This window comes from Maniola hyperantus, chromosome 28 (assembly GCF_902806685.2).
Source record: "Maniola hyperantus chromosome 28, iAphHyp1.2, whole genome shotgun sequence".
Taxonomy (NCBI): Eukaryota; Metazoa; Arthropoda; class Insecta; order Lepidoptera; family Nymphalidae; genus Maniola; species Maniola hyperantus.
In genome coordinates, this window is record NC_048563.1 from 4,413,746 (window position 1) to 4,428,518 (window position 14,773).

General features: G+C 39.7%; 1 protein-coding gene across 8 annotated transcripts in view; it reads left to right on the top strand.

Moving 5' to 3' along the window:
- The first annotated feature begins 1,086 nt into the window (after positions 1-1,086).
- Positions 1,087-14,773, top strand: part of Stat92E (Signal transducer and transcription activator Stat92E) — a 37,274-nt gene continuing 23,587 nt past the window's right edge. For 7 of the 8 annotated variants that reach the window (XR_011238363.1, XM_034983202.2, XM_034983198.2 and 4 more), the window contains exons 1-12: positions 1,087-1,501; positions 2,001-2,043; positions 2,962-3,019; positions 3,702-3,778; positions 5,795-5,944; positions 7,034-7,157; positions 8,321-8,441; positions 9,343-9,452; positions 10,986-11,092; positions 12,824-13,028; positions 13,740-13,822; positions 14,387-14,456. Coding sequence is in view for 7 of the 8 variants with exons in the window: in XM_034983202.2 (XP_034839093.1) it covers positions 2,969-3,019; positions 3,702-3,778; positions 5,795-5,944; positions 7,034-7,157; positions 8,321-8,441; positions 9,343-9,452; positions 10,986-11,092; positions 12,824-13,028; positions 13,740-13,822; positions 14,387-14,456 (1,098 nt within the window). In the remaining variant the exon portion in view is untranslated. The remainder of the gene's footprint in view (positions 1,502-2,000; positions 2,044-2,961; positions 3,020-3,701; positions 3,779-5,794; positions 5,945-7,033; positions 7,158-8,320; positions 8,442-9,342; positions 9,453-10,985; positions 11,093-12,823; positions 13,029-13,739; positions 13,823-14,386; positions 14,457-14,773) is intronic. The other variant, XM_069508193.1, reaches the window with a different exon arrangement.

The window sequence follows — 14,773 nt, forward strand, 5'->3', positions numbered from 1 at the left end:
AATATAATGGATGTTTAAATTTGCCCTCCTTTGTGCATCTTCCAGATCCTCCTAATTCCTAACCTTTCATCATCATGATCAACCTTGGAAGAATTAAATTCATCCAAGTGATCAACCCATCGCCGAGTCACTACAGAGCATGGGTCTTCTCTCAGAGTGAGAAGGGTTTTGGCCATAGTCTACCACGCTGGCCAAGTGAGGATTGGTAGACTTCACACACCTTTGAGAACATTATGGAAAACTCTCAGGCATGCAGGTTTCCTCACGATGTGATGAGTTTGTTGTGGGCTCTTCTCAGACCTGGGCGCGTTTGGAACCCTCGTAGCTTTCGTTTTTGCGTAATAATTATCACCACCATATCTTACAAATCCAACATCTGACTTATCAAAAAGAGTAATTTATTACCTGTTTTGAATAAATCATTTGACTTTGACGTTTTCCTTCGCAAGTGATATTTAATTACTTAGATATAAAATCTTTTTTTTTGCTCATCGAATGACGAACGAATTCAAAAGAAATTGCGTAGAACGTAACGTAACAGAATGCGAATGACATCGGAAAGTTGTTCAATGTCAATGATACCAGACTACAAAACTTTCCCAGATTTGAAATTACATTTTTTTCCGTAAGAGTAATAATAATTAATAAATACAATATTGACAATATTCATAGTAATTATATATTGGAAAAGGTGACTGACTGATCTATTAACGCTCAGATCAAACTTAATGGGGGGGGGGGGGGGGGGGGGGTTTTAAAGTGAACACGCGGATGAAGTCCCGGACATAAGCTAGTTATGCCATTTGTGTTTTAATTTGGACGAGATTTTCTATAAAGAACTTTTAAACAAGGTCACTTAGGTAATACTTATATTCTTACTTTTATTCGTAAATCGTAATGGATGGTTGGCAAAGAAATTCTACACATCACATTATAGGCGATATATTAATAATTAAACTCATAAAAGTAGTATTGATGTGATAAAAAGATCTATATTTATTTTATAACTTAATATACAAACAATTTTTTTGTACCAAGGGTGATTCTAACCTTTACCCCTGGTATCCCACAACTGTCAAAATTGGATAAAGAAATTAACTGTCAACAGGTTATAATAGCGTTTTTTTATTACAAATCCGATTTTTCTAATTTTAATTCGTTAAAAACGCGCGTGTATAGTTAGCAAAAGAGTAGTGATTAATCAATTTACTCATGGGACTCAAATAATGTGATATAATTAAACTTTAAAACATCGATCTGCCACAACAGGTATGTTGTTGACACATCTATAAATAAATTGCGCCTGTGTCGTATCCGTGTAGCCTTGTGTGTGTAAACGTCAAAATTCTCGGAATCAGCCGCTGCCTGGAATGAATTTTGTTGAGCATCGCTCAATACATTTAAAACAGCTCTTTAAAATCTTTTGTCCTGGACACAACTCGATTTTCCCAGGCTGAGTGGCGTTGGACCTTCGCCTTCGTAGTTTAAAAAAAGTTTCACAGTAAGTTCTTTAACGTGTACACTTCTATTTAATAATACGTAGTTAGGTTTTTCATTCAGCATTTTATAATTCCGTGAGATTCTTAGTAAAAAGTTAGGCTATAATTTTTCTTAAGTTTCAATTCAATGGCTCCAAATTAGATATTGTCATAAGTTGAATGTTACATTTATAACAATGCAAAGTGCAAACTAAACATTTTAGAATTCATAAATAATTTATCATTTAATTATCACTTTATGTTGTAACTTATAAGATAACCATACCTATTGTAGAAGATAAATAAAATTATCGTTGATGATTTTGCAATGAAAAGGTGTACTGAAGTTGTAGTGTAAGTTGTAGGTATTGTGGTAGAACTTATCATTGTAGTCTTTTTTAACCTCATTGGTTCAACATTTTTGGGTTTTAGTCTTTCTGACGATGCACTATAGATGTAAGTATTATATTATAGTATGTACATATCTTATAGGGCCCATAGTAAAATAATTTTTTGTTTCAGATTAGAAACACTAAAGGAAATTCAATTATTGGTTAAGTAAATAGTAAGTAACTTCTTATAACTTATTTTAATGTTATAAACAATGACTTATATGTATATAAGTCATTGGTTATAAACTAGGTAACCAAAACCTTCTTTGAGAGATATTCTTTGTTTGTGAAAGATTGAATAGAATGCATTCTGCTTTTTCGGGCTATGTACCCAGAGGAGCCCTATTAATGCAGCTCAGCTGTCTTTCTGTCAGTCCATATCTTGTGCGATGTTATGGAACCCTTTATGTGTGAGTCCGACTCACACTTGACTAGTTTTGTTATAAAACTAGCTTATTCCCACAACTTCGTCTACGTGAATCCGTCTGCTATTTTACCCCCTTAGGGATTGAATTTTCAAAAATCCTTTCTTAGCGGGTGTCTACTTCATATTAGCTATGTGCATGCCAAATTTCAGCATAATCCGTCCAGTAGTTTGAGCTGTGCATTGATCATTCAGTCAGTCAGTCACCTTTTCCTTTTACATATTTAGAGATAAAATGCTCAAAAAAGTAGTCCAACCTGAACACAACTTGTTTGTACTGTTTAGGCGATTCACAGCCCAGATCTAAAATCACTAATATTTCACCATCTACCTCTATAAGATTTTTGAGAGAAATTGAAAGAATTCAGACATGAGGAGATCCGTAGGAGAACTAGACTAACCGACATAGCTCAACGGGTTGCGAAGCTGAAGTGGCAACGGGTAGGGCACATAGTTCGTACAACCGACAGACGTTGGGGTCTCAAGGTGTTGGAATAGCAACTTTGCACCGGAAGACGCATTGTTGGAAGACCCCCACTAGGTGAATGGATGACATCAGACGAGTCTGTGGGAGTCGCTGGAAATCCCTACAAGAGACCTCTGTCCAGCAGTGGACGTCTATTAGTTGATGATGATGATAAGATTTTTATTGTTTTTTTAATTCTAGTACCAATATGGCGCTCTGGGCTCGAGCACAGCAGTTACCGCCGGAGAGCTTACAAAAGGTAAGTCTTGAATAGTATAGTAGTATGTTATTTTTCTCATTCATGACGGTTTTTATTTTTCTCCCAGGATACTTATATTATACTAGCTAATGGCCGCCCGAGTTCGTCCGCGTGGATTTACATTTTTGAAAACCCCGCGGGAACTCTTTGATTTTCCGGGATAAAAAGTAGCCTATGTGTTAATCCAGGGTATGATCTATCTCCATTCCAAATTTCATACAAATCCGTTCAGCCGTTTTTGGGTGATTGAGTAACAAACATGCAAACATCCACACTTTCACATTTATAATATTAGTAGAATTTACTTGAATAGTTTCTTTTTTAATAGAAAATATTATATAAATAGATAAGATTAATAATAATAGATGGTAGAAATCCAGTGAAAATTTCAGTACCTTACCATTTTTCTTTCTTTGAAAGTACATATAAAGAATTTTAAATGTCATAACTAGCTTATGCTCGCGACTTTGTCCGCGTTGACTATACAAATTTCAAACGCCTATTTCACCCCCTTAGGGGTTGAATTTTCAAAAATCCTTTCTTAGCAGATGCCTACGTCATAATAACTATCTGCATGCCAAATTTCAGCCCGATCTGTCCAGTAGTTTGAGTTGTACGTTGACAGATCAGTCAGTCAGTCACCTGTTCCTTTTATATATTTAGATATTTTGATTTTTTCTAGGTGCGTGCGATCTATGGGGAACATTTTCCCATAGAAGTACGCCATTGCCTTGCTACGTGGATTGAAAGTAGGATATGGTAAGAAATTGCATACATGCATTTGCCGTTGCATTTTACTATGGCTTATATGTTTTTTAGGCTTCCGTACCTCAAAAGGAAAAACGGAACCCTTATAAGATCACTTTGTTGTCTGTCTATCTGTCTGTGTGTCTGTCTGTCTGTCTGTCAGTCAGTCAAGAACACATTCTTCAGGATGTCACCACAAATTCACGGTTTTCGGATTTTTCCCCTAAAGTGTGCTATAAGACCTACCTACTAGAGGTGACCAATTTATTTATTAACCTGTTAATTTAACACATATTAAAGTTTGTTGATTAACTGCGATACTAAAACTTAACAATTTTAAATAAAAAAATATTATTAAATCAAAAAATACAAATTATTATAGTTAGGACCTATACCTACGTTCTAAGTAGCTGCAGTAGGTACTTAAGTAGGTAGCGCGAAGATTCCAGGAAATTAAATTTCGAAGGGGGCGCGCGGTGCAAAACGCGCGCGACGACATTATACCTACCGATTGCGACCGATTACGTCATGCGCTAAAAATACCGATGCATTGAATATGGTTAAAAATAGCAAGTCAACTAATGTTAAATAGGACCACATCGATATGATGATAAATTTAGCATATCAAATGATTTTGTTGTTCCCATCGAATACCTACGAAGTGTTAATAAATAAGTTAAATAATTTTGTTATTTTTGTTGATGCTTTGATTTGATACATAAATAATACAATAGTCGAAATTTTTGTTATTTCTGTTTATTACCGATACTGTTCGATTAACGATAGTGCGCGTTCATAGACTTTTTGCTAGTTTATTTTTTCGGGTAATTTGATGGTGTAGTTTATTTTGCTCACTTCGTTGTCTGTCCGTCCGTCTGTCTGTCTGTGCGTCCGTCCGTCCGTCTGTCTGTGCGTCCGTCCGTCCGTCTGTCTGTGCGTCCATCCGTCCGTCTGTCTGTGCGTCCGTCCGTCCGTCCGTCCGTCTGTCTGTCTGTCTGTCAAGAAACCTACAGGGTACTTCCCATGGACCTTGAATCATGAATTTATCAGGTAGGTAGGTACCTAGGTTTTATAGCACACGCAAGGGGGAAAATTTGAAAACCGTAATTTCTGGTCACGTCATCATCATCATCATCATCATCATCAACCGATAGACGTCCACTGCTGGACATAAGTCTCTTGGAGTGACTTCCACTCCACACGTCACGGTCTTGCGGCGCCTGAATCCAGCGGCTCCCTGCGACTCGTTTGGTTACATCACCAAAAATAAATTGAAATGTATTCATGAAAGTAGTGTTTTCAATTTTCAAAGTAAGATGAAATCAAGTGGGGTAGGTATCGTGTTTTTTTTTTTTTAGTCAGTGTTATATTTTTAACGTGTTTATTTATCAATAAATTTTAATAACAATTATTGATATTATATTATGTAAGTTTAACAGTATTTGACACCACTACTACCTACCTGCCGAATTTCATGATTCTAGGTTAACGGGAAGTACCCTATAGGTTTCTTGACAGACAAGACGGGAAGTGATCCTATTAGGGGTTCTTTTAAGGTGCAGAACCCTAAAAACATAAGGGATTTATTATCATCATCATCAGCCTGTGGACGTCCACTGTAGGACATAGGCCTTCCCTAAAGAGCGCCACCACACCCGCCTCAGCCTTCCTCATCCAGCCTCTTTATATCGTCAGTCCATCGTGTTGGAGCCTGGAGGGCTTCCCACACTATGTGGTCTCCACTCAAGGACTTTCCGGCTCCAACGGCCATCGCCTCTACGACAGGCATGACCTGCCCACTGCCCCTTCAGCTTGCTAATAGTTTGGGCTATGTCAGTGACCTTGGTTCTCCTGCGGGTCTCCTCATTTCGGATCTTATCCCTCAGGGAAACCCCTAACATAGCCCTCTCCATAGCTCGCTGAGCGACTTTGAATTTGTGAACAAGGCTGTTCATCAGTGTCCACGTTTCAGAACCATAGGTGAGGATTTATTATGGGATCCTAAAAACATGTCTTCCTCATCCCCAGGACCCAAGAACCGGAAGAGCAGCAGCGGTTCTTCGTGGAGGAGTTGGTCCAAGAGATCCAGACCCATGCGGAGCTGATGCTGTCTGCTGAGCTGTTCGTCACCAAGATGAAGCTAATCGAAGCTTCCAAGCTATTCCGCATGCAGTACAGGTGAGCAAAAATGGCCAAAAAGGGGGTTGAGCATTTTAGTGTGGAGTCTAGCCTACCAACAATATGATGACCATTTTCTTTTTTAGGGCTGATATAATAGTCAATATGCTTGAGGCTATAGACTGATACTGGTGACTACACCAGTACAACTTTAATCAGTACCTACCCTTATAATAAATGCGAAAGTGTGTTTGTATGTTGGTTTGTCCTTCAATCACGTCGCAACGGTGCAACGGATTGACGTGATTTTTTTGCATGGGTATAGATAATGAACTGGAGAGTGACATAGGCTACTTTTTATCCCGGAAAATCAAAGGGTTCCCACGGGATTTGTAAAAAACCTCATTCCACGCGGACGAAGTCGCGGGCATTAGCTAGTAGCTTATATCTCAGAAACGTTATGCTTTGGTAGATTTCGTCTCATACTATACTAGTTCGATTTGATGCCAGCTATTGATCAATACCTACAAGGTTAGGTATAGGTCCCTAACAAGAGACCTATGTCCAGCAGTGGACGTTTATTGGGTGACTAGCTTATGCTCGCGACTTCGTCCGCGTGGACTACACCAATTTCAAACCCCTATTTCACCCTCTTAGGGGTTGAATTTTCAAAAATCCTTTCTTAGCGGATGCCTACGTCATAATAGCTATCTGCATACCAAATTTCAGCCCGATCCGTCCAGTAGTTTAAGCTGTGCGTTGATAGATCAGTCAGTCAGTCAGTCACCTTTTCCTTTTATATAATATTTAGATTTAGATGATGATGATTGATCAATACAGATTTTATGTGTGGCAACTATTTTGGGAAAAAAGTAAAATAGCGGACTACTAGGTGGCTAAAATCTTCAAAGCAATCACACACACACATACTCATACACACACACACACACAAACGCACACACAAACACCCAATATCGAAATAAATATTTTTGAATTTGAATCTACTGAACCGATTGATTGTTCATTAGATTCGGAACAAATTGGCTTTGCAGATGGGTAGATATACCTGAGTGATACCTATAAGGGTTCCGTTTTTTCATTCGGACGTACGGAACCCTAAAAGTATAAAAACCGACCATTTGTCCGCAGCCACGCCCCGCACGAGCTATACACTTACATGCGGCGTTGCCTGGCCTTAGAAATGGACGTCATACAGAACGCCATGGGTACGCCGTACATCGCACAGCCGCAAACTGAGAGGAAATATAGCGAGGTAAGCTCTGATTTATGCTCTCTCTTTCTCCTTCTCTCCTTCTCTCTCTCTTTTTCTCCTACTTTCTATTTCTGGCTTTCTTTTTCTCTCTAGTTCTCACTCCCACTCTCTACTCTTTCTCTCTCTGCGCATAGTATTTTTCGTTGCTGATGATCCTGACCCCTTTTGAAAATTTTCTTGGGTAAGCCTTGATTCCTTCCCTCTCTCTCATTCTATTTCTCTCTCACACTGTCTGCGTCATATTTTTCATTGCTGACGTACGCTCTAATTAATCTCTCTCTCTCTATTTCTCTCGCTAACTCTCCCTCTATTTTCTCTCATACTACTTCTCTTTTTCTGCATAGTATTCCTCGTTGTTGAAGGTCGTGGCCCCTTCCATTTGTCTCTGTATTTTGTCCATATTATGTTGTTGTTTAATAATTTCCGAAATGATCAATTATAATGTAATGTGTATTGTATGTATGTATGTGTAACAGCTTTGTGATAGTTCTAGTAAGTTTAATTTATGATTTTGTAAAGTGGTGATAATAAAAAGTATCTGAGGAATAATAAGGCTGAGTTTGTTGTGGGCTCTTCTCAGACCCGGGCGTGTTTGGAACCCTCGTAGCTTTAGTTTTAAGTTTGCGTAATAATTATCACCACTATATCTTAGAAATCCAACAACTGACAATCAAAAAGAGTAATTCATTACCTATTTTGAATAAATCATTTGACTTTGACTTAGACTTTAATGTGTGTATGTGTATATGCTTGTGTGTGTGTGTGTGTGTGTGTGGTGTGTGTGTGTGTTAAGTATAAGTCCCTCCTGATCAACCCATCGCCGGCTCACTGCAGAGCACGGGTCTCCTCTCAGACTGAGAAGGGTTTGGCCATAGTCTACCACGCTGGCCATATTGTGCTGATTGGTAGACCTCACATACCTTTGAGAACATTATGGAGAACTCTCAGGCGTGCAGGTTTCCTCACGATGTTTTCCTTCACCGGTAAAGCAAGTGATATTTAATTAATTAAAATGCACATAACTCCGAAAAGTTAGAGGTGCGTGCCCGGGATCGAACCCCCGACCTCCGATTAGAAGGCGGACGTCCTAACCACTAGGCTATCACAGCTTTTTTGTAGCTTTTAAGTATAAGTATAATGTAATTATTATGTAAATTTTTCAGTTGATAACAGGCTTGCAAACGGTTCGTCAGAAGGTGAATATGGCGAGCGAAGAGATAAGGAGTCTCCAAGCCAACATCGAGTCATTCTCACTGCAGTACCATGAATGCTTGAAAAATAAAGGTAATTTAAAAAAAACCGGCCAAGTGCGAGTCAGACTCGCGCCTCGAGGGTTCCGTACTACAGTCGTATTTTTTCGACATTTTGCACTATAATTCAACAACTATGATGCATAAAAATAAATAAATAATCTGTTTTAGAATGTACAGGTGAAGTCCTTTCATATGATACCTCACTTGATATACGAGTAGTTATCTTACTTTGAAAATTGAAAGTACTAATTATTAGTTCATGACCACAATTTAATTTTTTTTGTGTGATGCAACCACAAATTCACGGTTTTCAGATTTTCCCCTAATGTCTGCTATAGGACCTACCTACCTGCCAAATTTCATGATTCTAGGTCAAGGTAGGTTTCTTGACAGACCTACAGACAGACAAAGTGATCCTATGAGGGTTCCGTTTTTCCTTTTGAGGTACGGAACCCGTCCGCGGTTGAGACTGGCGATCTGGATTTGTTTATTTCTCGGGTCACGTGACGTCTAAGGGGGCATCCATAAATTACGTGAGATGTTTAAGGGGGGGGAGGGGGTCGAGTCTCTCATCTAATCTTACGTTGGAGAGAGGGGGGGTCTCGGCAAATATTACGCAATTTTTTTTCTGATTGAAACAAAAAAAATATACTATTTTGGTCCATTTAATCCCGATTCGTAATACGATTAAGATCATTCACTAATTCGTTCGAAAGAAAATATTTTTTTCTTTTTACAATAAAAATCGAACGCGTTTACGTAAGAAACCCACATTTTGAAAAATCTCACGTGAGATTGGGGGATGGGGGTGGGGTTTGAATAAAATATCTCACGACATCTCACCAGGGGGGGAGGGGGGGGGGGGGGTCAGAAAATTCAAAAAAACACCTTACGTAACTTTTGGATGCCCCCTAACAAGTTTCTGGTTGCAGGCCACATCAACTACTTGCAGCAGTCGGGGCCGATGACCAACGACCGTCGCGAGTTAGAGGCTTGCCTCCGAGTCCAGATTGAAGAGATGGAGAGGAAACTTAATGCTTTGGTGAGTTCTATATAAAGAACTAGATGATGCCCGCGACTTCGTCCGCGTGGATTTAGGTGTTTGAAAATACCGTGGAAACTCTTTAATTTTCCGGGATAAAAAGTAGCCTAAGTCCTTCCTCGGGATGCAAGCTATCCCTGTATCAAATTTCGTCAAATCGGTTGAACGGTTGAGCCGTGAAAAGCTAGCAGACAGACAGACAGACAGACACACTTTCGCATTTATAATATTATGGATGGATATGGAAGTAGAATAGAATAGAATTAAATATTTTTATTCAAGTAAACTTTTACAGTACAGTATTTAGTTCCTTAAATATTTAATGCAATCGGTTGGGCTGGGGAGGATATCGATAGGCTCAGTGAGGGAGTCCTCAAGAAGAGGTTAAAGAAACACTTACTTAGGGACTCTCTAACTGACTATCATGCTTCTTAATTATTTATTTGTGTTTTTGTGTTTTCTTTGGTTATTTATTAGTAAGTTGTTAGTATACTCAATTGTGTTAGTTTATCTTTTAGTGAAGTAGGTTTTTTTTTTTTTTTTTTTTTTATTCAGATACAAGTTAGCCCTTGACTGCAATCTCACCTGATGGTATGTGATGATGCAGTCTAAGATGATAGCGGGCTAACCTGGAAGGGGTATGGCAGTTTTTATTAAACCCATACCCCTTTGGTTTCTACGCGGCATCATACCGGAACGCTAAATCGCTTGGCGGCACGGCTTTGTCGGTAGGGTGGTAACTAGCCACGGCCGAAGCCTCCCACCAGACAGAAAGGTAGGTTTAAATTAGTATGTAGTACAGTTTTATTATAAGAATAGATATAGGTGTGTGAATAGCGTTAAGGAAATATAGTAGTAAGTTATGTACATAGTGTTAAGAGCGCCACCTCGCCAACAAACTGGCCCACCAGTTTGGCGAGATAGATATGTAGGAAACTATGTAAAATTATTATGAATAAATAAATTAAAAAAAAAAAAAAAAACAAGTGCTTTTGAATCGTCAACTAGTTTAATTTACCCCTGGTTCAGAATGCCGTTCCTACCGAGAAGAACCAGCAAGAAACTCGGCGGTTGCTCTTTTCAAGTGATCAATTTATATATTTCGTAACACGTAACGTATAACAATAGTTCGTAAAGCCGATAGGCGTTGGGGTCTCAAGGTGCTGGAATGGCGACCTCGCACCGGAAGACTCAGCGTTACATTTTTTTTTTAAAGAATATTAGCCATGCTAATCATGAATAATATTCCCGTTTCCCCTCCAAGTAAGCGTAAAACCAGAAGTAACCTGAAGAAGGTGGTGGGAAGCGGTTGGATGAGGAAGGCGGAGGACCGTGTTTGGTGACGCGCTCTTGGAAAGGCCTATGTCCAGCAGTGGACGCAAACAGGCTGATGGATGGATGGATAAGCGTAAAGCATGTGCTAGGAGTAGGTACGACAATAGTGCAACGGGTGGGGTTTGAACCGGCAACCTTTCGGTTTTCAATCCGCTCCTTAACCGTTGAACTATTGAGACTATGCGAGCTTTGTTGTAGGTGGCCCAGATCAACCAGTCGCAGATGGAGCTAGTGGACCACATGAAGGAGAACATCACCACTTTGCGCCAGCTGCAGAGCCAGGTGTTGGATGAAGAACTTATCAAGTGAGTATTCTCTCTCTAGCTTTATCTTTTTTTTTTTTTTTTTTTTTTTTTTTTTAAATTATATAATATTCAGAAAGTAAATTAATTAAGTCATACAGAAACAAGAGAAAAAAAAAAAAATAGAAATAATAACAGTCATTTAAATTTTTACATGTCATACAGAGGGGATACCTAACTATTGCACTACAAAGACCATAATTTATTTCAGTCATCTAATCTAAGTCATCAGATTTACATTATTTAGATATTATTTTAGACAAATTATTTGAGCTCATCAATCAAAAATTCCGAGATGTTGTAATAACATTTATTTATAAGCAGCTCATGAGTTTTCCTCTTGAAATTATTTATAGTAGTGTTTTTGTAGTTGTCAGGAAGTTTATTGTACATAGTTATTGCCATCTTACACACATCTTCTTCTTCTTTGGGGCTATGCAGGTCCTTGATATCCCTGTATCACTGCGACCGTCTCCGATCTATTGTGTTTGTCTCCACTTCACACTTCCTTGTCAAATCCTGTGGCCGCCAAATACAGCACCTTCTTGACTGGAATTGAAGTAATCAGGATAAATGATATGTCTCCCTACGTCTCACACACATACATATTCTATTTCTATTTCTTTCTTTTTGCCATCTACCCACCAAAATCTAAATACAAGGTGTAACCAGAACGCTAGCGAAAACTTAGCGTTATTGTTATACTAACTAAACACAATCCAATACCAATAACCATTTGCCTCGTTTTGTACTTTTAGTGATTTAGAATTTTTCAAACCCGCATTGTATAGCGTGCAAAACTCGGGTCAATGCCCCGCCTACGACGCGGCATTGACTCCGAGTGGCCAACTTTCCCAACGTTCGTTGACGTCTAGCGTCAGTCAGATGTTTTATTTGCAATTTATCGCAAACTTTTACAAAATCATAGGATTTTTAATAGTTTTTTTCGCGTTTTTTTTTTGTGGTAATCATATCAGTGATCATCAGTACTATCACCTGTCTTCGTTTTTGCCAGCGTTCTGATTACACCCTGTATATAATACCTATCTACCTACCTATACACATCACTAGCTTATGCTCGCGACTTCGTCCGCGTGGACTACATAAATTTCAAACCCCTATTTCACCCCCCCTTAAGGGTTGAATTTTCGAAAATCCCTACCTACTTACACTCTCTACTTAGGACTTAACTAGGTACATAACTACATAGTTATACCAAAAAAGCAACCGAGGAGCTGCTCGATAAACTAGATCACCTTCAGAATTTGTGCATCCGTTTTATTTCGGACTAGCTTATGTCCGCGTGGACTACATAAATTTAAAACCCTATTTCACCCCAGTAGGGGTTGAATTTTCAAAAATCCTTTCTTAGCGGATGCCTACGTCATAATAGCTATCTGCATGCCAAATTTCAGCCCGATCTGTTCAGTAGTTTGAGCTGTGCGTTGATAGATCAGTCAGTCAGTCAGTCACCTTTTCCTTTTATATATTTGGACTAGCTCATGCTCGCGACTTCGTCCGCGTGGACTACACAAATTTCAAACCCCTATTTCACCCCAGTAGGGGATGAATTTTCAAAAATCCTTTCTTAGCGGATGCCTACGTCATGATAGCTATCTGCATGCCAAATTTCAGCCCGATCCGTCCAGTAGTTTAAGCTGTGCGTTGATAGATCAGTCAGTCACCTTTTATATATTTAGATTTAGATGTAATACAAAAATAAATTTTGTGTAGATGGAAGCGCGAGCAGCAGTTGTCAGGCAACGGAGTCCCGATGCAGTCCAACCTGAACACGATCCAGGAGTGGTGTGAGCTGCTGGCCGACCTGATCTGGAGCACCCGCCAGCAGGTCAACAACGTGGCTCGGATCAACAGCAAGACCATCGTGGAGCTGCGGCAGCCTCATCTCGTCGAGATGCTGGATGACATGAGCAAGCAGGTAACACGCACATATGTGCAAATGAATACACACGCACCTACGTGAACCCACACGCACCCCTGTGTACACACACGCACGCACCCACGTGCATGCACACGCACCTACGTGTACCCACACGCACCCCTGTGAACACGTGCACACACTCGCACGCACCCACGTGCATGCACACGCACCTACGTGAACCCACACGCACCCCTGTGTATACACTCGCACGCACCCACGTGCATGCACACGCACCTACGTGAACCCACACGCACCCCTGTGTACACACGTGCACACACTCGCACGCACCCACGTGCATGCACACGCACCTACGTGAACCCACACGCACCCCTGTGTACACACGTGCACACACTCGCACGCACCCACGTGCATGCACACGCACCTACGTGAACCCACACGCACCCCTGTGTATACACTCGCACGCACCCACGTGCATGCACACGCACCTACGTGAACCCACACGCACCCCTGTGTACACACGTGCACACACTCGCACGCACCCACGTGCATGCACACGCACCTACGTGAACCCACACGCACCCCTGTGTATACACTCGCACGCACCCACGTGCATGCACACGCATATACGTGCACGCAATGATGTACCATTAATTACTATAAATTGTGATTATTGTAAAATAAAGTCAGAAGAGCAGAAATCTTTTGTGTTAACACATTAACAGAATAACATCAACCGTTACTTTTTAGGTGACAAGTCTACTGTCAACACTGGTGACGTCAACTTTCGTGATCGAAAAGCAACCGCCCCAAGTCATGAAGACCAACACACGGTAAGTGTTCATTAATAGACCAAAGTGTTCTTAAAGGCCTTTGAAGATTTTAGCCTGCCTAAAAACCAATCCAATAAACCAACAAACAAACACACTTTTGCATTTATAATAATGGGTAGCGATATGGGTAGTGATGATGACTAATTTTATTTTATTTTATTTTATTCAATTAAACTATAACCACTCTTTTAGCGTTTAAACTATCGTGAGTGATTTCCATTATACATATATGTATAATATATTTTATACGGCTATACTCACGTAACAAGTCGACGTTAGCCCGACTAGTTTCGAGTTAATTTAGTGTACGTGAGTATAGCCGTAGTAATATCTCTATATATAAAAATGAATCGCTGAATGTGTTGCTGATCGCAAATCTCGAGAACAGCTGAACCGATTTCGCTAATCCTTTTTTCGTAATATTCCTCGAAGCACGGAGATGTTCCTTACGGAGAGAAAAATTTAAAAAAATCCTGAAAAATAATCGACTGTTAGGCGGTACGAAGTTCGCCGGAGTAGCTAGTATTATATATAACCACTCTGACCATAATGAATTGATTACAGTTTCACGGCTACGGTCCGCTTGCTGGTGGGTGGTCAACTCAACGTGCACATGACTCCGCCGAGAGTTACGGTACGATATACCACTTGTTATCGACATAGCTCAACAGGAAACAAAATCGGACCTAGAATACATCCTTGTGGGACTCCTCTAATGTAATTAATATAGTTACTCCATTCGATACTTGACTATCGACAGATATATTCATTTGTCTATTTAATGTAACTTAATTTATTATTACTTTGTAACTACAATTTTGGTACATGAATAATAAAAATAAATAAAATAAATAAATAAGAAGCAATAAGATCTAGGGAATAAAAATCTACACTATAAATCTTTAACTTGCGCAGAAGTCTCGTATGATTTACACAGTCAAATGCTTTTGA